Source organism: Saccopteryx bilineata, chromosome 1 (genome assembly GCF_036850765.1).
Source record: "Saccopteryx bilineata isolate mSacBil1 chromosome 1, mSacBil1_pri_phased_curated, whole genome shotgun sequence".
Lineage (NCBI taxonomy): Eukaryota > Metazoa > Chordata > Mammalia > Chiroptera > Emballonuridae > Saccopteryx > Saccopteryx bilineata.
In genome coordinates, this window is record NC_089490.1 from 398,375,882 (window position 1) to 398,401,149 (window position 25,268).

Genomic DNA, 25,268 nt, shown 5'->3' on the forward strand with positions numbered 1-25,268 from the left:
ATCTAGAAGTCCAATGTCCAACTAACTGGGCTCCAGAAGAGAGACGAGAAAATGGAAAATTCCCAGAACTGAAGGAATGGGGTTTCCAGACTGAAACGAGAAATCTAGTGCCCAGCACAATACATGACCATAGGTCCACACCGAAATATCATAGTGAAATTTCTGAGCATCAAAGATTAAAAAAAGAGAAAAGATTATAAGCTTCTGGAAATAAAAACTAGATCACATACAAAGGATTCAAAAGCTGGACCGCTTCAGATTCTTGACAATAATACCATTAGGCAGGTGACAATGAAACAATGCCTTCACATTTTCGAACAAACAATACACTTTTTTTTCAACAAGCATCTTAATAATTTTTACAATGTTCCCACCAAAAACAAACAAAGAAACAAACAAACAAAATACCAAGGTGCAGACGGGGAGAGGAGGGAGTGAGAGAGAACAAGAAGGAGGTTAGTTATCCAGGAGAAAAAGATTCAAAATGAGGGGTCGTGGCCGAAACCAAGCTTAGTAAGGGAACAAAACTGCATCTCCTGGGGCCCCGTGGGTTGACCCTCGGGTTGCAGAGGACAGAGGACAGCGCTTTTCATAAGCATAACGAGCTGTGTCAAACACACCTGGGCTTCCAATCCCACCCCTGCTACTTACCAGCACAGTGGCACTCCCAGGACAAGACCAGGACCAGCTTGGAGACTCAACACAGATTTGTGTGCTAATATCAGGGGTCATTGACAAGCGGCTTAGGTGCTGTGAGCCTCAGCTTCTCCATGTGTAAAGTGGGGGTAATAAGACTCACTTCTGTGGCTTTGGGAAGGTTCCCTCTCTTGGCTGGGCAGCCAAAGAGGGGGTCACAAGGGGGTGGCATCATGGCTGTGACATCAGCCCTAATCGCACTGGTCGGCACTGCTGACTGGTAGATCTCCCCACCATGGTCTGTTCCCAACTGTCACATCCTTGAGGGCAGGGGTTCTGTCTCTGCTATTTTGTGTCATTTACATTTCTGTCTCCACCGCTGCCCGGCGCACACTGAAGCCCAGCCCTGTGAACTGAGGGAATGGGCTGGTTCCTGGGGGCGGGGACGTAGGACCATACCACTAAGCCATGCCATTTCGGGCATTTAATCCAGACAAATTAAATTTATGTTCATACAAAAAACTTCATGGCATGGTATACAATGCTTCGGGGCAGCCTTATTTTTAATAGCCAAAAGCTAAACACAGCTACAGCATCCTACATACAGTAAGTGAATGGTACAGCAGTGGGCCACCCATCGGAAGAATATGACTCAGTGATAAAAAGGAACAGAGGAACGGTGCATGCAGCAACGTCAGTGGGTATCAAGGGAGCATGCGGAGCAAATAAGCCATTCTCAGAACTTCCCACGTATGATTACATTTATACAACACCTTGAAAGACGAACGTATGGAGACGAGGGACAGGTTAGCATTTTCCACGGGTGAGCTTTGGTGGGAAGGCGAGGAGGAGCTGTGACTGCATAGGGGTCGCATGTGGGAGACCTTTGAGGTAATGGAATCGTCTGTTGCCCGATGGTGGTGGTGGTCGCATGTCTCTACACACACGACAACAATACAAAGAACTGCACGTATACACTTGTACCGATGACGGCTTCCTGGGTTTGAAACTATACGATAGTTTTGTTAGACGCAGCTATGGGGGGAAACTGGGTGAAGGCCCACAGATTTCTCTGTATATTCTTGGAGCTGGGTACCAGAGAACAGAGAGCTATAGAGATAGAAGCACCCAATATTGTGTACAAAAGTCCTTTGGAAGAGTAAACTCTAATACAGACTTCAGGTGATCATGATGCATCAATGTAGGCTCCTCAATTGTAACAGGTCCCTCTGGGGAGCTGTTGATAATAGAGGTCTGTACATGGTTGGGAGCAGCAGGTATATGGCAAATCTCCATAACTTTCACGAACCTAAAACTGCTCTAAAAAAAGGTAAAGTTAGCCCTGGCCAAATAGTTTAGTTGGTTGGTGCACGGTCCCAATCTGCAAAGGTTGTGGGTTTGATCCCCAATCAGGGCACACATAAGAACAGATGGATGTTTCTGTCTTCCTGTGTCTCTCCCTTCCTCTCTTTATAAAATCTATAAATAAACTTTTTTAAAAAAAAATAGCTTATTTTTTAAAAATCTATAATAATATCTGGCACATAGTAGGCACAGAATAAATGGAGTCTGTAATGCAATGCAAAGAATGAGGGATAGTCCCTGTTGTGTAGCTGAGAGCACACATGAAACAAAGGCAGTCAATTATTAGGCAATATATTTATATAACTGAGGTGTGTCGATCTTTTGTGGACCGGTAATGGCAAAAAGCCATTATAGATTCAAGGCTTGGCAGGGGGCTTAAGTTCTACCCCCTCCATCTCCATATTTGGCTTTGATGCTCTGTGTTTGCACCCACTCCACTTCCTTCCTTGGGTTGCAGGAAGCAATATACATACCCTTCCTCTGACTCTTTGTTTTCAGATGTTTGTAAAATTCACTAATGTATACTGTTTTTGCCTTGGGAGAGTTCCTGTCTTAGCCTTTGATGTACAACTTTGTATCAGGGTCCTTGATTTGCATAGGTCCATATAATAAAGCGAACTGAGGCTGTGACTCACTCAGATGCTGCCAGGCAGTTTGAGGAGTCCTCTCGGTCCCATCGGTTTTGTTCTGACAAAGTGTGTTTCCTTAATTCCGCATCGTTATTTGGAAGCTGCGCTGGTCCGCGGCAAGTGGCGCCCGAACAGGGACTTGAGTACGAGGAAACTAAAACTGAAGGAAGGTGACGGAACTCCCCAAAGTGAAGTGCGCACAGTGAGTAAAGAAAGTTTTTGGGGAAAGTGTAGTTGGGAGTAAAAGAATATGGGACAGATAGAGTCAAAAGTAAGGGACCTTTTTGTAAAAATGTTTCCATATGAAGACAAATCATTGTCTGAAGAGTATCAGGGTAAGCCGGAAACAGAGGGATGTGAATATGAGGATAACTTGAAGTCTGAGGATGACAGGGGGGATGAAAAATCCGTGGCTATGGCTGCCTTAGCTGTGGGGCCTCCGCTGCCCTCAGCTCCTTCCTACATTCAACCCTCTGCTCCTCCGTTCCCTTATCGGGCTGATTCCATAGTCTATAGCTCAAAATCTGGGAAATCTCCTCTCCAACAATCTATAGACCAGGCTCGAAATATAGGGGAAACAATAGATGGCTTTGCCTGTTTTCCTATTGTGGAAAGACAGGATGATACAGGGAGACTAGTGCGAGAACATGAACCTGTACCTTTTAAAACTCTGAAAGAGCTTAAACTTGCTTGTGCTAAGTATGGGCCTACTGCCCCTTTTACACTTGGTTTATTAGATACCATTAGTGCAAAGGCTCTTCCCCCAAATGACTGGAAGGCGATTGCTCGTGCTTGTCTCTCTGGGGGTGATTATTTGTTGTGGAAGTCAAACTTTCATGAAAAGGCTATAGAGCTGGATGAGAAAAATCAGCAAGAGGAGGTTGCTGTTACTGTAGATATGTTAACTGGAGAAGGACAGTATGCCCATATGGCAACTCAATTAGAATATCGACCAGCTATTTATGATATAATTAATCAGCTAGCCACACAGGCATGGAAATGCCTGCCTATTCCAGGGACCAAACCAGAAGAATTTGGTAAAATTAGGCAGGGTGCAGACGAGCGATTTCAAGACTTTGTCTCACGGCTAATTCAAGCAGTTGAAAGAATAGTAGGGGATAAAAATGTGGGAAAGGTTTTAATAAAACAACTAGCCTATGAAAATGCTAATTCTGCTTGTCAGGCTGCACTTCGGCCTCACCGCAAGAAGGGAGATATAGAGGATTATATTAGAATTTGCGCTGATGTTGGGCCTTCATACATGCAAGGTCTTGCCTTTACCACAGGTAATAAGGCAAGATTTCCAGGACAAAATTTTGATAAAGGACAGAACAACCCAAGGAAGGAAGTGGAGTGGGTGCAAACACAGAGCATCAAAGCCAAATATGGAGATGGAAGGGGTAGAACTTAAGCCCCCTGCCAAGCCTTGAATCTATAATGGCTTTTTGCCATTACCGGTCCACAACATCGATCAATTCATTTTTTTTAAGATTTTTATTTATTCATTTTTAGAAAGAAAGGAGAGAGAGACAGAGAGAAGGGGGAAGAGCAAGAAGCATCAACTCTTATATGTGTCTTGACCAGACAAGCCCTGGGTTTTGAACTGGCGACCTCAGCATTCCAGGTTGATGCTTTATCCACTGCGCCACCACAGGTCAGGCTGTATAGATCAATTCTAAAGTGCTATAGTTATTCATTCAGAAAAGAGTATCATTCAGAGAAGGCTGGAAGAGTTAAGAAAGCTTTTCTCACGGAGTTGGAACTTCTAACCTTTGATCATTAGACTGGGAAGACAATATTGTCCTAAGAGGGGAATATATAAATACATGTATGAAGTTTAGGAAGAGAATGGTTTACTTATTAGGGGCAATAAGTAAGTTGGCTGGTCTGACTAAAGCTGAATGCTAATATTGAAATGTCATGGAATTTAATATTGCTTAAGTAAGAAGAGATCGGAGTATTATAAAAGATGTTAAAATTCAGACAGAAGAATTTAGACTTAGAAATAATAGAATGTCATATATACATAAGAAAATAACTTTATGTAAGTGATATCTGAGGACGGTTCATATGGAAACATGTTTTAGATTGATGCAGAGAGAGAAAGAAAAGCGATGAGGGTTCTACATTCAGTTAGGCTACTACCGAAGTATCTGTCCTGGAATTGGAAAATAAGAGTTACTTTTAATGTCCCTAGTGTTCTTGGAGAACTTGTAAGCTGGACATATGTAAGACAAGGCTTTCCAAGAGGCCCATCAGAGATCATCGACTAAAAGCCTAATAGCTAAGAAAGGTAGAAATTCTGTTAAAACAAACTAACCAAAAAATATGCCCTAAGAATAATAGCTATGCTGTAGTAGCAAAGTTAAAACTGAAATGGCCCTGCCGAAACACAATCTGAACTGACGCTTTCACGGGATCAAGGTGGTCTACCAGTAATCTAACTACCAGCCTTATCAAAACGTACTGTTCCGTAGAGAAAGATAATAGTCCAGAACCTCTATAATGTATCACACAATATCCAGCACACAATTAAAAATTACTAGATGAGTAGAGAAGAAAAAGGTGACTGACAATCAAGAGATACAGGGTCCAGAGGAGCAGACTCAGATGGTATTTAGATACCTGAGTAGCCACGCAAGGACTTCAAAATTCTGTGATTTATAAATTTAAAAAGTATTAATGAAGACATGCCAAACCCATTTTATAAAAAGACAAAAGGCTTGAGTAGTTACATTCCAAAGAAGAATAGTCTAATAGTCAATAATCATCTGAAAATGTATTCAATAACATTACTGATAGATGAATGCAGATTAAAACCACAAAGATATATACCTATGCTCCCTCCAGAGGGGCTGAAATATTTGTAATGACAATAGTAACTGCAGTATTAACAGGAGAAATACTGTGCATGCTTCACTAGTGGTTTCCCCAAACCCCATCAATAATCCCATTCCAAGAACTATTCCAGAGGGAGAAGAATCACCTTACACGAGTCCTTGTCAACACAACAGTGGGACCAGCCATATCTGACATCAGCAACAAAGCCCAGAATGCTATAAGAAATAATTCCATACTTCTTTCTGTCACCAATCCCGGTCTGATGATCCCATCCACAGACCAGGTCTGTCCTATGGTTCAAGCGGTTTTAGAAGCTACCCGGTAGAAGCAGCCCCAAGCCACCGTCCACAGGGACTCTATTGTTACCACAGCTCTGCCACTCACAAGTATGAACATGTTGGAGGAGCCAATCTTGGGAAATCAGCTGGGAATCACAGAGACAGGTCACAGGGCAGAGGAGGAAGGGAGACAGAAGGCAAGAAAAAAGGACAGACCCTACGAGGGGAGCAGTGGGCAGTGGCAGTTTGTACCGGGCTGACCTCTGAACCTGTCTCCACGGTCCCCTTTTCTCCAACTTGCTTCCCTCATAACCAAGAAAATTTCCTTTATTTGCCACATTTTGATTTTTGACTGACCTTATCTCTAAAGATGACAAGAAACCAGGTGTCCTCACCCTACCCATGACTTTAGGAACAAAGGAAACTGAAAGTGAAACTCCAGACTTGGGTATAAAAGCTGTCCCAACAGGAGCACAACACCACACACCACACATCACCATGGCCTCCTCGGTAAGTTCCCTGGGTCTTTCTGGGAAGGAAGGGGAGGCAGCTTCCTCCTGTAAAGGTCTCAGTCTGTGTCCCGGCCTGTTACCCCCAGAGCTTGTCTGCGGAAGGCTCAGGGGAACTGCATGTTGTTTAAAAGTCTCTTTTGCTGCAGGGCTGTGAGGGATTCAGGGAAACTGAGCCTCCTCTCTGTCTGGGACAGTGGGGGGAGCCCCAGGTGAGGGTATGTGGTGTCAGGGGCTGTGCCTGCCAGAGCAGGAGCAGGAGTGTGGGCTGACAGGGACAAGGACAGTGAGTGAGTCCAGGATGTGGTCTCAGCTGTTGCAGGGGTTCCGTGATTACTAAGCCCGGTCTATGCTCGCTCCACTTTCCTCCAAATATTTGTTCTGCCTGATAATCTGCATTCAGATTCCATCGCTCTGACTCAGACAGCTTTACTCCCATCACCTCTGCTGTCCAGACTCATGCGTGTCCCCGGGAGGGTAGCAGCCTGGTGTGCAGCTGACAGGAGGCAGCTGGCCAGGGACTCTTGTTGCAAATGGGGCAATTCTGGAAGGGGAACCGCCCTCTCTGGAGCTGGTCCATCTGTATCCCTGCTCCTGGGGAAGGCTTTATTGCGGCCAATCAAAATCAGGCTCTGTTGCCTAGGGAACCATTTTACCCATACAGGTCACCAGCTCACATTTCATCTGCCATAGGGTCCTGTGCCAGTGACTCTAACCTTGCCTTAATTAGACAGTTTCAGAGTGAAAAATCCCCTCACTTTCCCCTGGATGGAGACCGGCTCTGGGCCTGCCCCGCCTTGGCTGACCAAGAGGAGTTGGGGGGGGGGGGAGAGTCCTGGTCCCACTGACCCTCCAGCCCCCTCCTTACTCAGTCCCTGTCCTCCTGCTCCAAGCCAGGCCCCTGTCCCCATCATGGAGATGCAGGGAGGGAGGGCTGAGCACACAGGATCCCCCTGCCTGGAGCTCACAGCCCAGAGGGGGTGCAGACAGACACAGGGAACTGCAGTGGGGGAGGAGGAAGGACCCATGCAGGGAGAGGGGGAGGTCCTGGGGGCTGGGGACCAGAGAGTGGCAGCTGAGCCTGGCTGGGGATCAGGGCAGCTCCTCAGAGGGGGGATGTCTGTCTGTTGGGGAGGAGAGGGAGCGGGTGTGGGGAAGGTGCTGGGGGCAGAGAGAAGCGGTTGTGCAGAGGGGCAGAGTGACAGTGAGCTGTGTGGTGAGGGGACCGGCAAGTCCTTCAGTCAAGACTGGGGACAGGGTCCTGGGAGGGAGAGAGAGAGGGTGGACAAGGCCTTGGGAGGGAGAGGGGGCTGGGGACGGGGCCCTGGGACAGAGAGAGGGGACAGGGACAGGGCCCTGGGAGGGAGAGAGAGAGGGTGGACAAGGCCTTGGGAGGGAGAGGGGGCTGGGGACGGGGCCCTGGGACAGAGAGAGGGGACAGGGACAGGGCCCTGGGAGGGAGAGAGAGAGGGTGGACAAGGCCTTGAGAGGGAGAGGGGGCTGGGGACGGGGCCCTGGGACAGAGAGAGGGGGTGGATGGGGCCCTGGGAGGGGGAGGAGGACAGGAACAGGGCCCTGGGAGAGAGAGAGGGGGTGGAAGGCGCAGCAGGAGGACTTGAGAGCTGTCCAAGAGCATCCCTGTGCCCCGAGGCCAGTGAAGATCATGACCAGATGGGCCCCTTGGGAAGGCCACAGTGGGTCTTGGGGAGACTGGACGTAGAGTAATAGGAAAAGGAGGCAGGGGGCTGTTCAAGAAACCATGGCGGGTCATAAAATCTGGAACTGGGCTGCCTTGAACCAAGTCATGGGTCAGAGCTGGATGAGAAGTGAATTCAGAAGAAACTGCAGGGTCACCATCCGTTGTTGGATATTGGCACGGAATGAGGGCAAAGAGAGGTGACCGCTGGTCTCAGCCTGGGCGGCCGGGGTCGAGGGTTGCAGCCGGTTTGTCATTTGCTGAAATGAAGCCCAACAAGGGATAAAACCTGAAAAAATTTCAAATCACAACACTGCAGTGCCCGGGTTGGGACATCACGGAGCAGGAAGAGGTGGAGGGAGGCAGGGACGAGTCAGGACCAGGAGGGACAAGAAAGAAAAGACCTGGAGCAGCGCTTCTGGCTTGGGCAAGGCCCTGTCCCTCTCTGAGGTCAGTCCCCCACCTGAGTGAATGCTGCTGCTCCCCCTGGGCTGTGGGTGGCCTGCGGTTCTGAAAAGTGCCAGCAGCGCCCTCTGCTGTGAATGTGTCAGCCCCACCCCCACCCCGCCCCCACCCATCCAGGGCAGGAAGCTGGAGAGCAGAACGAGGGCCCCCTCAAAGGCTCAGGGCTCCTTATAAAACTGTCATTTCCAGTCTCTCCTCTCATCATCTCCAAAGGTAGGTGCTCCAGAACAGGTCAGGCCAGTGGGGTACAGAGAGGAGAAGGGGCCGGTGCGGCCATGGACAGCCAGAGTGAAAGTCAGAGAAGCTGACCCTCACTAGTCCTGCGTTGCTAGCGATGGTTACCAGTCAGAAAAGGGGTTTTTCATGCAGACTATTGTGAATAATACAGCCGCATATGCACATCTGGGTCCTAGTGGCTGTGCAGGTACATGCAATCCACACACAACATACATATGCACAATACACACAGACACAGACATGCATAACGTACATACTCTAGACCAGGGGTCCCCAAACTAAGGCCCGCGGGCCGCATGCAGCCCCCTGAGGCCATTTATCCGGCCCCCGCCGCACTTCCAGAAGGGGCACCTCTTTCATTGGTGGTCAGTGAGAGGAGCATAGTTCCCATTGAAATACTGGTCAGTTTGTTGATTTAAATTTACTTGTTCTTTATTTTAAATATTGTATTTGTTCCCGTTTTGTTTTTTTACTTTAAAATAAGATATGTGCGGTGTGCATAGGGATTTGTTCATAGTTTTTTTTGTTTTGTTTTTTGTATTTTTCTGAAGCTAGAAACAGGGAGGGACAGTCAGACAGACTCCCGCATGCGCCCGACCAGGATCCACCCGGCATGCCCACCAGGGGGCGACGCTCTGCCCATCAGGGGGCGTTGCTCTGCCACGACAAGAGCCACTCTAGCGCCTGGGGCAGAGGCCAAGGAGCCATCCCCAGCGCCCGGGCCATCTCTGCTCCAACGGAGTCTCGGCTGCAGGAGGGGAAGAGAGAGACAGAGAGGAAGGACAGGGGGAGGGGTGGAGAAGCAGATGGGCGCTTCTCCTGTGTGCCCTGGCCGGGAATTGAACCCGGGACTTCTGCATGCCAGGCCGACGCTCTACCACTGAGCCAACCGGCCAGGACCTCATAGTTTTTTTGGGTTTTTTAAAAATATTTTTCTGAAGCTGGAAACGGGGAGAGACAGTCAGACAGACTCCCGCATGCGCCCGACCGGGATCCACCCGGCACGCCCACCAGGGGCGACGCTCTGCCCCTTCGGGGCGTCGCTCTGCCGCGACCAGAGCCACTCTAGCACCTGGGGCAGAGGCCAAGGAGCCATCCCCAGCGCCCAGTCCATCTTTGCTCCAATGGAGCCTTGGCTGCGGGAGGGGAAGAGAGAGACAGAGAGGAAGGAGGGGGTGGGGGTGGAGAAGCAAATGGGCGCTTCTCCTGTGTGCCCTGGCCAGGAATCGAACCCGGGTCCCCTCGCACGCCAGGCCGACGCTCTACCGCTGAGCCAACCCGCCAGGGCCTCATAGTTTTTTTTTTTATAGTCCGGCCCTCCAACGGTCTGAGGGACAGTGAACTGGCCCCCTGTGTAAAAAGTTTGGGGACCCCTGCTCTAGACAAACGTTCACTCTCCCAGTGCACAAGGTTATTATTCCGGCTTCCAGGCCTCGCTCGGTGCGACCAGATTCCAGGCTTCCAGTTGACAACAGGGTGACCTCTAAAAGCTACAGCAGACTTAGGACCACACAAGATCCTGGAGATCTCCCCCCCTACACACTGTCACCAGGTGATAAAGAGAACAAGGGGGTCCCCAGGCCAAGATGCAGGTCCCCAGCCAGGGTCTCTGCTGTTGCCCAGAAATCTGATTACACCTCCCTGGATTTTCTCTTGCAGTTTTATAAAAAACCCGAGCCTGGAGACTTGATTGAGATTTCGCGGATACACTACTCGCACTGGGCCATCTATGTGGGGTATGGATACGTGGTCCATCTGACTCCTCCAAGTAAGGACTGCTGACAGTGTAATTGTCACAAGATTTGTTAACATAATGAGAACAATTGAAAGCCAAACACCTCCTGACCTGTGGTGGCACAATGGATAAAGAGTCAAACTGGAATGCTGAGGTCGCCGGTTCAAAATCCTGGGCTTGCCCAGTGTTGGTCAAATAAGTTTGCAAATATGATATATCGGTTTGCTCACTTATAGTTTTCATTGGGTGTGGGGGACAGGCTGTAAGCAGGCAGGGTTGTTATACCCTAAGGCAGGGGTCCCCAAACTTTTTACACAGGGGGCCAGTTTACTGTCCCTCAGATCGTTGGAGGGCCGGACTATAACAAAAACTATGAACAAATCCCTATGCACACTGCACATATCTTGTTTTAAAGTAAAAATAAAAAGGGGGAACAAATACAATATTTAAAATAAAGAACAAGTAAATTTAAATCAACTAACTGACCAATATTTCAATGGGAACTATGGGCCTGCTTTTGGCTAATGATGGTCAATGTGCTCCTCTCACTGACCACCAATGAAAGAGGTGCCCCTGTCGGAAGTGCGGTGGGGGCCGGACAAATGGCCTCAGGGGGCCGCATGCGGCCCGCGTGCCGTAGTTTGGGGACCCCTGCCTTAAGGCTTAGTTTTTTTTTTGGTTTTTTTTTTTGTTTTTTTTTGTATTTTTCTGAAGCTGGAAATGGGGAGAGACAGTCAGACAGACTCCCGCATGCGCCCAACCGGGATCCACCTGGCATACCCACCAGGGGCGATGCTCTGCCCACCAGGGGGCGATGCTCTGCCCCTCTGGAGCGTCGCTCTGCCGAGACCAGAGCCACTCTAGTGCCTGGGGCAGAGGCCAAGGAGCCATCCCCAGCGCCCGGGCCATCTTTTGCTCCAATGGAGCCTTGGCTGTGGGAGGGGAAGAGAGAGACAGAGAGGAAGGAGGGGGGGTGGAGAAGCAAATGGGCGCTTCTCCTATGTGCCCTGGCCGGTAATCGAACCCAAGTCCCCCACACGCCAGGCCAACGCTCTACCGCTGAGCCAACCGGCCAGGGCTAAAGGCTTAGTTTTAAGACTAAGCCTTTCCCACCCTAAGCAACTTTGTATCAGAGACTTCCTTGTTTGTATATTGGATTAAAGGTTTTGATTTCTACACTACAAAATGGGGGCAGACCGGGAGCTTACTCTCTCTCTTGGTTCCTGAGATTAATATTAGAGGAGAGAGCAGAGAAAGGAGAAAAGAGAAAGACCACATGGAGGAGAGGAGAAGCAGCAAGATGGCGAAGTGCTGAAGGAGAAGCCAGTTTGTGCAGAGAGAAGGAGATGGGGAACAGAAGTGAATAAGGCTGGTGAGGTAGAAAACTTTGATTCTAGGAAACTTGGACAAGTCAGTGGCTTTGGGAGCCCTGAATGGAAAAGGAAGTGTTTTCCCACTGTGTGTATTTCTTACCCGCCGGGTACAAGCTAGGATAAAGATGATAGCTCACCAGTGCTTGGCTTTGTTGTATCATTGCCGTCTGTCTGAATCAAATGCGAACCTGCATGGGCCAGGCGGCTGTGATGGTGGCTGTGGCTACAGGCTTTACACACAATCAAGGCACATATGGGAGTTGATGCTTCTTGTTCCTCCCTCCTTCTCTCTCTCTCTAAAAATAAATAAATAAAATCTAAAAAACAAATAAGTTAAAAAGAAAGAAAACTAAATGCCACCATGGACAACCCAAGCTACTTTCTCCCTGGGCCGTGCCTGTGCTCACCCTACCTCCAGGCCCCTCTGAGTACCCTCGGTGGGTCCCGCAGTCCGGACAGGGCAGGGGGAGGGGACGCGGGCGCCCCAGGGCAGCCTGGCTGCCTCAGCCTTCAGTGCTCTCCAGCTCAGTGCCAGCTGTCGGGCACGCAGAGTCCGATCTCACTTAACCAGCTCGGTCTCTGATGTCCATGGTCTCCTCACGAGAGTGTTTCTCAGCGCTGTGTCCTGTGCACGCATATGATTGCACAGAGCACAGTGTCCTGACAGCATGTACTTAATACTCCTTGACAGAAGCAGCTCTCACAGGCTTGCACGTCGCAAAGGGAAGTCTCATGCAAATGCAGGTGAGAACCCATGGACAGCTTGTTTACTCATTGATAACAGGAGAAGCAGGATGACAAAGCCAGTTAAAGGACAGTGCAGGGCACAGATGTCTGCATCGTCAATGACAGACAAGTGCTGGAACGCATCTGCTAACCGAGATGCACGGTGGTCCCTGTCCTGCAGAGCAATGGCACCATAACCTTTGTCACCAAGCGTTTGCATTGTCGCTGGGCAGAAACCATCATCACAGTCTCTGTGTATCTTATCAGTTTTCTATGAGCTGTCATCTACCTCGACAGAGTTGAAAAAACGTCTGAATTGATTTTAAAACACACCCTCTCCATCCAGCCAACACTTGGGGAGGCTTGGAGCAGGAAGCATGACTACGAGGACCTGGGGACCTCTTGTGCCTGAGTGTGCGGGAGGTTTTCCTCACGGGATGGGTTCTCAGTGCATAAAGGGGGATGGACCAGGGAGTCTATAAGAAGTTGCACATAGTGTCTTTAGCACAGTGGGGACCCAGAAAACTTTGATTTCTTTCTGAAATACACAAGTTAGCAAAAGTGACTACGTAACAGATATGATTTGCTATCACCATTTACAATGGCTAAACTTTTCAACAACCGAAATGCTCAATAATAGGAGATTTGCTCAGCTAGACGATGTCCATTCATATAATGGAGCACAATGGCAGCCACTGGCCATCACAACATTCCTTAACGTGAAAAATATTCCCAGCTTACTAAGTTAAAAGAGAAACTTCTGTGAATTACCAGTCACATCTGTGAAGTAACAAACACCAATCGTGCATTCCCTGAACCCTTCTGTGTTATCTTTGCCTCCTCTCCCTCCCCGCCCCCCTGCAGTTCCTGACACTCTGTCTCTGGTTCCAGGGAAGTCTCCTGGGACCTCCAGGAGCACAGGGCGGGTGAAAAGGGAGCTCCTGACCGATGTGGTGCAGGGCTGCTCCTACTGGCTCAACAACCACTTGGACCACCTGTACAAAGCCCAGCCCGTGCACAGGATGGTCAGGTCTACAAAGAAAATGATTGGTGAGGTGCAAGAGAACGGTGTTCTGAGCAGGAACTGTGAGCAGCTTGTCACCGATCTGAGATATGGCAAGGCCGAAAGTCGGCAGGTAAGGTCCTCTCTGGGGAGTTCCCTGTCCCTCCGGGAGGTCTCCTTGGGGTGGGGGTGACCGTGTTATGCACACACAGAGAGAAATTGTCCTGAATGATGCAAAAGTGGACTCTTGGGGTCCTGCTGGCTTGGAGCCAGGATGACACAGAGAAAATCTCAGGTCTGCTTTGAATCCACTCAGGGTCTTTGGACAGGTCACTACCTCTCTGGGCCTCAGTTTCCCCATGTGCAGAAGGAGGGGATGATTGGAGGATCTCTGGCACTCATCAGATCTGTCACTTGAGGATTCGTAGCCTCCAAGAAGACCCCTAAAGGCAGCTCCCGATGCCCCTGTGGGTGCTCAGGGACAACCAGGCCAACCCATGACCATGACAGGTCTGCTGAGGACCAGCGAGCACTCAGGCAGGACCCGCTCCGGGTCTGCGGGCCTGTGTAAGAGCTCAGGACACTGTCCTGTAAGACTTTGGCCCAGCTTCCACCCTCCCCCGGCACCACTCCGGAGTGGGTCGTCCCCACACAACTAGGAAGAGGCAGAAGCAGGATTCAAACCCAAGTGCACCACTCTGTCTGCTGTGCTACTGCACCTCCAGGGCTTCGGCTGAGGGTCGGGTCCGGGCTAAAGAGGAGGAGAGGACAGCAGAGCCATGTGGGGAGGGATGTGAAGGATGTGACGCTGAGGTGGGATGTTCCAGGTGGCCCGTCAGACACCCACAGGGACAGGTTGAGGAGCAGCTGCACGAATGAGTCCGGGGTTCAGGACTGAGCTGGGGCTGGAGACAGAAGCTTCCAGGCTGCACCTGTGGCCAGCACTCAGTGCACAGGGAAGCTGTGACCATGGTTGCCCACAGTCTCCCCTCAGCTCCTGCCACGACCTTCCTTTGCAGGGGGAGAGCCCATGTGGAATCCAGACCACAAAGCATGTCCATCTCTTTTACTCCCAGAGCTCTGGCCCCAGAAACCCAGGCAGGAAACCTCCTTTTTATGGACCGCAATCAAGAACAAATGACTTCCCTCAAGAAGCTCACACTGGTATTGTAGGGACAGATGGCAGGGGGCTGACTGGTCAGAAAACCATGGAGGTCATGGAATCAGGACCTGGGGTGTCCTGAATAAAATCGTGGGTGAAAGAGGGATGATTACGTGAAATCAATAAGAAAACCCAGGGTCAGTGTCAGTTAATGGATATTGGCCTCTGGTGTCGGACGGGCGGCTCGGGTTGAGGGCTGAAGGACGTTTGTCATTTGCTGAGGTCAGGCACAAGGAGGAACAAAAACTGAAAAATTCTCAAATCACGAAGCTGTGTGCTCTGGGTGGGGACACTGAGGAGCAGAAGAGGTGTGGAAGGGGAGGAGGCAGGGACAAGTCAGGACCAGGAGGGGACTTGGCAGACAAGACCCAGTGGAGAACGTCCCAGCCGAGTGTCCTTGGGCGAGGCCCTCTCCCTCCCTGACGTCAGTCCCCCACCCGAGTGAATGGCGCTGCTCCCGGGCTGTGGGCGGCCTGCGGTTATGAAGGGGCCAGCAGACCCTGCGGGGTGGATGTGTCAGCCCCTCACCCACCTTCCCAGTGCAGGAAGCTGGGCAGCCCCCTTTAAGGCTCAGGTCCCCTTAAAACATTGTCATTTCCTGTCTCCCGGGTGACCATCTCCAAGGGTAGGTATCCCAAGTCTGGGAGTAGGGAACAGAGTGGGAGAGGTGCCTGTTGCGGCCACGGACAGCCAGGGCGAGAAGGACGGTGAGCACCTGAGGGAGCTGTGAAGGGCAGAGAAGGTCAAGACTCACCTGACCCATACGGCCTGGGCGCCCGCCTCAGCGAAGGACTCTACCGGCAGGCTGTGTGACAGCATGCTCAGGACTCGTGCCAACGCACCTGCACATGCATAGCTGCACCCCAGAGTGGGTGCATGCACACACCGCACACACACAGCGTACATTTGCACAATGCCCACAGACACAGAACACACACACGTCCTACAGTGACGCAGACAGTCCTCCTTTCTCCCATTCCAGAAGTTCATTTCTCAGGCTGCTAGCTCCTGCTTCCCCCCAAGAGGGGACTATCTGAATTCAAGATGGGATTCCACGGGCAACAGTCGCTCTCCACCCCTCAACTCTTACCAGGTGACAAACAGCAGCAAGGCGTTGCCCAGGCCGAGCTGTAGCTCCCCAGCCAGGGCCTCCGCTGGGGCCTAGAAGTCTGTCCACACCATCTCTGGCTTTTCTCTTGCAGTTTATTGAAGAGCCCCAGCCTGGAGACATGATTGAGATTCTCCACGATGACTGTAAAGACTGGGCCCTGTACGTGGGACATGGTTACGTGATCCATCTGACTCTTCCACGTAAGGGCCGCTGACAGTATAATTTTCATAGTACTTGTTAACAAGGTATCGAGAGCGCTTGAAATAAACCCCACCCAGCGGAGCCCGAGCAGGGAGACACATTCTCTCCTCACTGAGCTTGCGCAGACCACAGACCGCAGACCGTAGTCTGAGTCCATCCGCTGTCCTCTCGGGGGTGTGACCCGTCCTGCCAGAAGCCGGGAGGCTCGTTGGCTCCTCCGGCACAGCTGGGCTGCTTCAGACTAGGATTCCTTCAGCTCCGGCTGACTTACTCTGTTCTTGCGGACTCTGATGATATTATTTCAAGCAGCCAATTTATTCAGACTCACTGTCTAGGTCTTACATAAGAGGGGCTCTCAGCGGTGTGTTTTTTGTAAGCACGTGAGTTCACCAAGTAGGTATCTTAGTAGTATCTGTAATAGACGGTCCTTAGAAGAGGCGGTTTTCTCGGGGGCCCATCCGATAAAAACATCCTCATGAAAATGCATAGCAAGTGCTTGTTAATAGTTTACTTAACTCAAAAATAGGACAGAAGCAAAAGGGGGGCAAAGCTGGCTTACAGGAGAATAATCGGCACGGGTTTATCGTCAGTGAAAGAAATCCAAGTGTCTAGAATAAGCCTGTTGAGTTACATGCAGACTGGTTCATGCCCCACGGAATGATGGCCCTGTAACCTTTGATGGTCTGTTTTCATCAAGGGGAAAACCATTGTCATCCACCTCAGAATAATAACCATGCAGCTTATGTGTTTTCCACAAGTTTTCATTCACCCTGAGGATGTGGTAAGAACATAAGAACTGATTATAAATAGTAAATCAAGCTCATTTAATCCAGCTGACACTTAGGGGGCCTTGGAAGAGAAAGCAGGGCTCTGAGGAATGTGGTCCGCTTTATATCTGATATTCTAGGTGTGGACAGGTTTTCTTAAGAGAATGAATTCCACGTGCAACCATCCTCCTGGAGATTAGAAACAAACAAAAAAAAAATAGTGTGCTTACTTCGAAAATACAACCTGGGCTCACTACGACAATGGAATTGGGCTCCAGCAGCTGACAGCTCTCCTGCAGCCGCGGCTGCGTCCCCCAGGGGAGGGGAGGGGACACTGATGGGACGGGCTCTCTACGCTGCAGCTCGCTGCACTGGAAGGAGTCTGGCAACTTGAGAGAGGCAGTTGCACATTCTGGGCCCAGGGCTTTTCACAGCACAAAAGTGTCTGGTAATGTCTCTTTGGGCCCAATTGTATAATGAAGATGACAATAATTTCCTTAAAGGGCACGAAGAGAATTAAATTAGGCAATATATGAAAAACAGCCCACAGAAGCTGCTAATGAAAATAGACCAATTTGTGAAATATACCGGGGTATAAAGGTGAACAGGTAGATCAGTACATTCTTTTTTTTTTTTTCTGAAGCCGGAAACGGGGAGAGACAGACAGACAGACTCCCGCATGCGCCCGACCAGGATCCACCTGGCATGCCCACCAGGGGGCGACGCTCTGCCCACCAGGGGGCGATGCTCTGCCCCTCTGGGGGGTCGCTCTGTTGCGACCAGAGCCACTCTAGCGCCTGGGGCAGAGGCCAAGGAGCCATCCCCAGCGCCCGGGCCATCTTTGCTCCAGTGGAGCCTCGGCTGCAGGAGGGGAAGAGAGAGACAGAGAGGAAGGAGAGGGGGAGGGGTGGAGAAGCAGATGGCGCTTCTCCTGTGTGCCGTGGCCGGGAATCGAACTCAAGACTTCTGCACGCCAGGCCGATGCTCTACCACTGAGCCAACCGGCCAGGGCCAGATCAGTACATTCTTAACATAGCTGTTCATCATGGCTAAGCTTTTGATCAACTAAAATGCTCAGGAAAAGGGGATTGGTCAAATTTACTATGTACACACTTATAACACAATACTATAACACCGTCTTGTGACCCAGACATTGACAATCATGACATTTATTGCATGTAAAATATCTCACAAAACCTTTTTTTTTTTAATTTTTTATTTATTTATTTTAGAGAGGAGAGGGAGAGACAGAGAGAGAGAGAGAAAGAGAGGGAGAGAGAGGAGAGACAGAGATGAGGGGAGGAGCTGGAAGCATCAACTCCCATATGTGCCTTGACCAGGCAAGCCCAGGGTTTCGAACCGGCAACCTCAGCATTTCCAGGTGGACGCTTTATCCACTGCGCCACCACAGGTCAGGCACAAAACCTTTTAACAACATAACCAAGTATGTGATTCTTCCCATTTGGGCAGTGGTGGGGGTGGGTGGGGTGGAAGGCGGGTGTTATGCCCCAGATCTCCATAACGTATAATTTGTCCGTTTTTCTTTTCTCTTTACCTCATCTGCCCTTGACCTTTCTCTGTGATTCCCAGGTGGGTTTCCCAGGACTAGTGTCCTTAACATGCTCATGTTTCTGACTGAAAGGGTTGTGGTGAAAAAAGAGACCCTGGGGGCCGTGACCTTGGGCTGCAACTTCCGGGTCAACAACCGCTTGGACCATCAATACAGACCCCGGACTGTGGATGAGATCATCAGTTCTGCGGAGGACATGATTGGTTACAAGATGTATGTACCTCCTCCTGGCAGCAATGAAAAGTTTGTCACCGATCTCAGATACGGCCGGGTTCCTCGGGAATTGGTAAGGGCCCGGGGTGGGGGGGGCGATCTTCCTCTCTCTGGTTTTGTCCCAGAGTGGGATTAAGAGTGGGGTTTTGGGATACCACCAGTGCAGATGCGTGGTATTTCTCCTATTAATACTACAGCATTAATTCTCACGGTAATGCAGCAGTTCAGGCATTTCGAAGCTCTTAGCTCATTAAGTTTTGAAAACAAGCCAGTCTGCACATGGGCTCCCGGGCACACAGAGCTTAGGTAACTTGTCCAGTGTGTCCAGCATGAAATAAAGCAGGAACCCAGGTGTATCACATCCTTGAAGAGAACCTTTCAGTCTAGAAAAACATTCTAAAGGGTTGGCAAGCACAGGCTAGTGGATGAGGGAACCTGTTGCTCTAAGTTCCATTGAGAGCCAGTCCGGAGTCTCATACTGCCACCAACCAGCTGGGAGACCTTCTCCAAGTCAGTTCACTGTACAGCGTCCTGGCCGACGATCTGGCCTCGTCCTAAAAGAAGGGGTGCTGGGCAGGCTGCCCTTCACGCCCCTGCTCTTCCCATCCCCCAACAGATCCGAAACCATAGGAGCAGGACAGATCGGTACAGGAAATCGCATCAAAAGTGATCTGTGCATTAAGGGGCGGGGCAGCTGGTCCCGCCTGAGGCTGTGAGGTGCCACAGGGGAGAGGGCAACTGCTGGGAGAGGGTGTGCTAGGGAGCGGGCCTGGGAAAGTGTTTGGAGGCAGAGAGAACATAACAGTTGAGAGCAGAGGCAAGAGAGAGCAGGAGGTACGGGAAACACAGGCAGCTCAGAAGGAGCACAGGAGAGGGAGTTGAAGAAGGATGAGCGTGAGGAGGGGTGAGGGAGAAGAGAGATTCAGGGGGGAGAGATGAGGGGGAGGAGGGATGAGTGGGAGAAGGGGTAAGGGAGAGGAAGAAGGGAGGAAAGAGAGGAGGGGGCGGAAGGAGGAGGGGGAGAAAGGAGGAAGAGAGGAGACATGCAGGAGGAAGGATGAGAGGGGGAGGAGGGAGGAGGTGAAGGATGGATGAGGGGGAGAAAGGGGGAGGGGAGGAGGGAGGAGGGGAAGAGGGAGGAGTGGGAGGAGGGCTAAAGGGGAGGAGGGATGAGGGAAAGAGGAAGAAGGAGAGCAGGGGTGAGGGGGATGAGGGATGAGAGGGAGAAAGGGGGAGGGAGGAGGGATGGAAGGAGGAAGAAAGGGGGGTGAGGGGAGGAGGGAGGACAGAGAAGGAGGATGGGCAAGAGGAGGGGTGAGGGGGAAGAGCCAGATCATGAGCTGCCTAGAAAGTGTGGACTTCATTCTTTCATTCTGAGGCTCCAGGCAGGTCACTGCCAGATGTTCCCACTGAGGGCCCCACTGGATGACCTGAGGTGGAGTGGAAGTGGCTGCAATGGGAGTTGGAGGTGAAGGGACAGTATTCTCTGACCCAAGTTAGAGGAGGACATGGATGAAGACGTCGTTGAAGGCACCTGTTATCGGAAGTGGGGCTGAGCGAGGAGGAGTGAAGGATGACTCCAGGCCTCTGAGTGACCCGGGCTGAGTGATGTCAGGAGGAGGGGACAGAACGAGGAGAACCTGGGGAGCAAATGGAGTGTTGGGTGGCACCCTCAGGCCCTGGGAAGAGAGTGTGAGTGTGGAGAAGCGCAGTGCCCCCAGGGGCCTGCTGTGGGCGTGGGGAGAGCGAACTGTGCTCTTGTGGAGCAATCGCTCCTGGGAGAGTCCTTAGCCCCTGCAGTCAGTGCCAACACCCGTGGGTGGGAGCGTTCCACCCCGTCTGGCTGCAGCTGCGTGCCTGTGCTGGAAATTTCCCTCTGGTGGCTGTGTGCTCGCCCCTGTTCAGACGCTAGGCCCGCTGCCCGTTGCGTGGCCCTAAGGAGTCCGTAGTTTCTGTCTCACGTGACTGAGCGCCTGGAGGAGGGGAGCGGATCTCAGGAGGAGGCCAGTCAGTGAGACTATGAACAACCTGCTTTTTTTTTTTTTTTGCTTTTTTTTTTTTTGTATTTTTCTGAAGTTGGAAACAGGGAGGCAGTCAGACAGACTCCCGCATGCACCGACCGGGATCCACCCGGCATGCCCACCAGAAGGCGATGCTCTGCCCACCTGGGGCGTTGCTCTGTTGCAACCAGAGCCATTCTAGCGCCTGAGGCAGAGGCCACAGAGCCATCCTCAGCACCCGGGCTAACTCTGCTCCAATGGAGCCTTGACTGCGGGAGGGGAAGAGAGAGACAGAGAGGAAGGAGAGTGGGAGGGGTGGAGAAGCAGATGGGTGCTTCTCCTGTGTGCCCTGGCCGGGAATCGAACCTGGGACTCCTGCACACCAGGCTGACGGTCTACCACTGAGTCAACCGGCCAGGGCAACAACCTGCTTTTAAACATGGTGCATTATGGACTACTTGAGGGTCAGTAAGGACAACAGACCAGGAGACAAAGGCAACGGAAATGCTAGCTTGTTCCTCAGGGTCCCAAGAGGACGCGCCACGCCACACCACGCCACGCCCCTCGGGCCCACATAGGAAGCACCGGGTTGGTGAGAAGGCAAAGGAAGTAGGGAGAAAAAGTGGGCTAGAGACTTTTCTGCGGTCTCTGCGGGAAGAGTGGTTGAGGGTAAACAGGCTTAGAATAATTTCTGCAGGCTCTGGGCGGGGGGCTGTCTCTGGTTGTCCAGTCCCTGGGCCTGGGGGGATTGGGGCAGGCGGATGGAGGCCTGCAATGTGAGAACTTCTTAAAGGAGGTGGCCGGGGCTGTGGGCTCGGGATCAGTTTGTTTGTATCTGAAAAGTACACTGATGGGCCTATCTTTGGGAATTGGCTAGTCCTGGGAGGGTCAGTCTCTCCAGCTTCAGTAAGACTCAGGATGTCAGTGTCACAACAGAAGATAAAAGACATGGTTAATTGCCAACAATGGGGCAGAACAAATGCGCTAGGGCCCTGAGAGTCAGTCAAATGAGAAGGAAAGGGTTCAGCCAAGCATTTGTCCCTCCTGTCCCCAAAGGGGGTTTCTCTGAGGTGACAGCAATGCAGGTGATCCCAGCAGTTCCCGAGCTCTCTCCCCCTGGGCTGCCCCAGGCGCTGCGCTGCGGGGCAGAGAGCCTCTGCAGCCCCCGCCAGGTCTCTGCTGGTTCCCGCAAGTCGGTCTCTACACTCTCCGCACTTTCTGTCGCAGTCCCGCGAAGACCCAATACCTGGAGACATCATTGCAATTTCTCGAGGTGTTTTTCAGCACTGGGCCATCTATGTGGGAGGCAGTTATGTGGTCCATGTGAGCACTCCAGGTAAAGGTGAGTTACTTGCATAAACACCAGCTTTATGGTGGGAAGAGGGAATGAAAGACAAGTCACTGGAGCCATTAGCATCTGTTTCCTTTCGAATCATAACATGTCAGCTCTTCATCCCCTCAGTAATGGAATGTGGACTCAGTTGACACTGCTATTGTGCCTCTCTCTTACGTGTCCAGAACTATGTCAGGTGACATGGTAAGAAAATGACGAGGAAATTCCCTCTTGTCATGGACCCTCACAATTTCTATTTAATAGGTAGACATTGCTAGGCCCTTGGCGTTGTTTCAGATCCTTGCTCCACAACTTTTGTCTGCTGGGTGTGATACTCAAGTTCTCTGGCTCCGGATTGTGTCTGTGAAATGGAGACCGGCATTTTCACCTAGAAGGGATTGCAAGCAGGTTGAATGGGACTGGCTTCTTCCTGGTAGACACTCAAAACACTCAAAAACTTGTCAGAGTCAGACCCGTGCCCAAAGAAGCACAATCTGCAAGTGTTTTTATGATGTCATTGTCTATAGTTGAGAACAAGTTTAAACAACTGAAAAGCCTAACGACTGGGGATCTGTCAAATCAATGACAGTGTGACATCAGTGGAACACCATGGCAGTCATTTCAAGTTATGACGTAGTTCCACATTTGTTGCTAGGGGAACATGTCCACAAAATATGAAGTATTTAAGTCACAAAAGTTATAAATCAAACAATTGCACTTCTGGGAAATTTAACCTCTAACAAGAGGGAATGGGTCTAGGCTAGTTGGCTCGGTGGTGGAGCATTGGCCTGGTGTGTGAATGTCCTGGGTTTGAGTCCTCGATTGCTTTGAGTACATTGGCCCCGGGGGCTAAGGATGGCTCCCCTCCATGGGTGGCTCCGTGAAGCTTCCTCCTCAGGTACTAAAAATAGCTCAGTTATGGTGCAAGAGAGCAAGGGCCCCAGATGGGCAGAGCATTGTACCATAGGGGGCTTGCCGCGTGGATCCCAGTTGGGGGTGCATGCAGGAGTCTGTCTCTCTGCCTCCCCTCCTCACACTTAATTTAAAAAGGGGGAGGGATGAGAGTGAAAGAAAAGGATGGTGACCCTCAAAGGTCAGTAGCAGAACTTTTATCTTTTCTTCCTTTTCCAACCTTACACTGTGGAGCACGGCAGCCTCTTAGAGTGCCTGTCTGTGACCCCAGGTCAGCTCTCTGGGGCTCGCTCTCCCAAGAGCAGCAAGGATGACTGTGAAAGTGTCCAAGTGATGTGCGAAACGCTGAAGAAAGTAGCAGGGAAACGCGAGTACCGGGTCAGCAACCACATGGACCACACGCACCGACCACGGCCTGCGGATGCCATTGTCTGTATGGCAAAGAAGAAAATTGGTCAGACCTGGAACTACAACCCTTTCAGGTCAAATTGTGAGCACTTTGTCACTGAAATGAGATACGGGCAGCCCTGGAGCCGACAGGTAAGACCCCTATGCGGTGATTCTTTTGCAGTTTTATTTACAGGAAGATGTGGGGCCGCTGTTGGTAAATAACCAAGCTCGTAACTTGCCCGAGGTCACCCAAACTACAGTGAGTGTGAACTTCACAATGTGCACCGATTGCTTTGGTCCAACACCAGCGTTTTGTCCACTGACTTGCACAGCGCTCTCCTCTTTGAAGAGCGTTTTTCATGGGGGAAAATCTTTTTCAAAGGATCACCAGTGCATCCGGGGGAGGGCGCGCGGCCCTGTCTGTCAGGAGCAGCTGAGCCAGATGCTGGCACTACCACCGACCCGCCAGGGGACCTGCTGTAAGATCACTTTCCGGACGAGGCTTGGTTTTCTCATCCGGAAACGGGCACGGGCCTCTGTCCACCCACTGCGTAGTTTGTCGTGAGCATTAAATGACTGGGAAAGAGCTGTGACAATTGGGAAGCTCAGCTCAAATGTGAGCCTCTGTTGCCAGCAGTTGCTCCTCCCACAAGCCTGTGGGGTGATCGAGGGCAGTGTTTTCTGTCCCATCCAAGAGGAGAGGAAGCCGAGGCTCAGAGAGGTCACGGGGTTACCTGGCCTTAGCAGCGCAGACCCCGTTACCTGGAAGCTGCCATAGGCCACATTCTCCTGCGGCTCCCACACCCCCAGGCACAGGGACCTCTCGTTCCTCATTTCACAGCAGCAACCCCACCCAGCCTGTGTATTCTCAGCTGTCTGGATCCCTTCCACGCACTGAGCTGCCATAAATAGAGGCCACCTGAGCTCAAATCCCAACTCAGCTTCTGATCCCCTGAGGGCCTTGGGTAGGTGACTTCCCCTCTCTGGGCTGAGTTTCCTCACATGCAGCAGGAAGGATTGGATGGGGAGGCTCTGATGAGGGCAGGGCTGGCTCTAACGCTAGGCTGTCCTTTACCTGTGAGCTCAGCTCTGCAGGCAGGTCCTGAAAATCCCTCTGGGTTGTCAGGGAGAGTCTGGAACAAACCAGGCTGCAGACAGGGTCACCTAACCCCCGAGAGGGCGAGTGGGCAGGCAGAGTCAGAGCTGCGGAGGGGTGAGCACCTGCGGACACAGTGAACGTCCTTCCTGGGAAAATCCGCCCCCGCCCGAGGAATTCACGTGTCTTCGTGTGAACTGTGGGAGAGGGAACACCAGTCTTGGACTTCCTTTTGACCTGAACAATGCACTGTTCTCCTTTTCAGAGTAAATACCCACTTTTCTGAAACGTATTTCCATGGTTATGAAAAGCATCTTGGACAATCTTGAGTAATACTCATGAAAAGTAAGAACTGCTTGAAGAAGCCATTAAAAATTCTCAAATTTGAGGCTGCTTCGCGGACCAGCTCTTTCTGGGACCAGCTGCACCTCTCTGTGCCTGATTCTCCCCCTCACTGGCATTCGAAAGGACCAGTTGCATCGAGACTGTAGTTTCTTGAAGAATCAGATGAATGAATCCAGTGACCCCTTTATCAAATATTTCCGCTACTTTCTTGTGGACTCAAGAATCTCTGTAAAGGAAGCATCTACAGTTAAGTACCTGCTATGCATTTCAAGCTGCTTAATCCTGAAAAGGGCCTTGAGATCTGAACTTCCGTTTCTTCTGTAATATGTGGGTAATAATGACTGCTTCACCGGGCTTTCTTGAGATGACTTAACATCCCTTAGCACAATCCCTGACCAACAGCAGGTGCTCAATAAATTTGCTCCTTGCGCAACACTCCTGCCTTGCTTAATTTCACACTGCAGGTGTCAAGGGACCAAAATGCTTGTGGCAAGCCCCAGCATCAGGAGAAGAGTCCAGCATCCGTGCCAGGAGGATGCCCCACACCACGCCTGCAGAGCCCTCTTTAGGTCAGCGTCCTTGCTTATAAAAGAGGGTATTTGTAACAAAGGGTCTCGCCTTTACCTTCCTGCGACTGTTATGTGAAGTCATTGTTATTCTCTGGGCTCAAGTGAA

At 51.0% G+C, this 25,268-nt stretch overlaps 1 protein-coding gene across 2 annotated transcripts; it reads left to right on the top strand.

Moving 5' to 3' along the window:
• The first annotated feature begins 6,195 nt into the window (after positions 1 to 6,195).
• Positions 6,196 to 24,833, top strand: LOC136318842 (uncharacterized). Of its 2 annotated transcripts, XM_066251809.1 has the most exons (9): positions 6,196 to 6,259; positions 10,316 to 10,424; positions 13,382 to 13,626; positions 15,858 to 15,966; positions 18,325 to 18,590; positions 21,745 to 21,859; positions 23,034 to 23,302; positions 23,535 to 23,631; positions 24,514 to 24,833. In XM_066251809.1, coding segments are annotated over exons 1-9 (1,224 nt in total). In that variant the 5' UTR covers positions 6,196 to 6,247; the 3' UTR covers positions 24,516 to 24,833. The 2 variants fall into 2 exon arrangements, with proteins under 2 accessions (XP_066107906.1, XP_066107907.1); XM_066251810.1 differs by lacking the exon at positions 23,535 to 23,631.
• Positions 24,834 to 25,268: the final 435 nt, after the last annotated feature.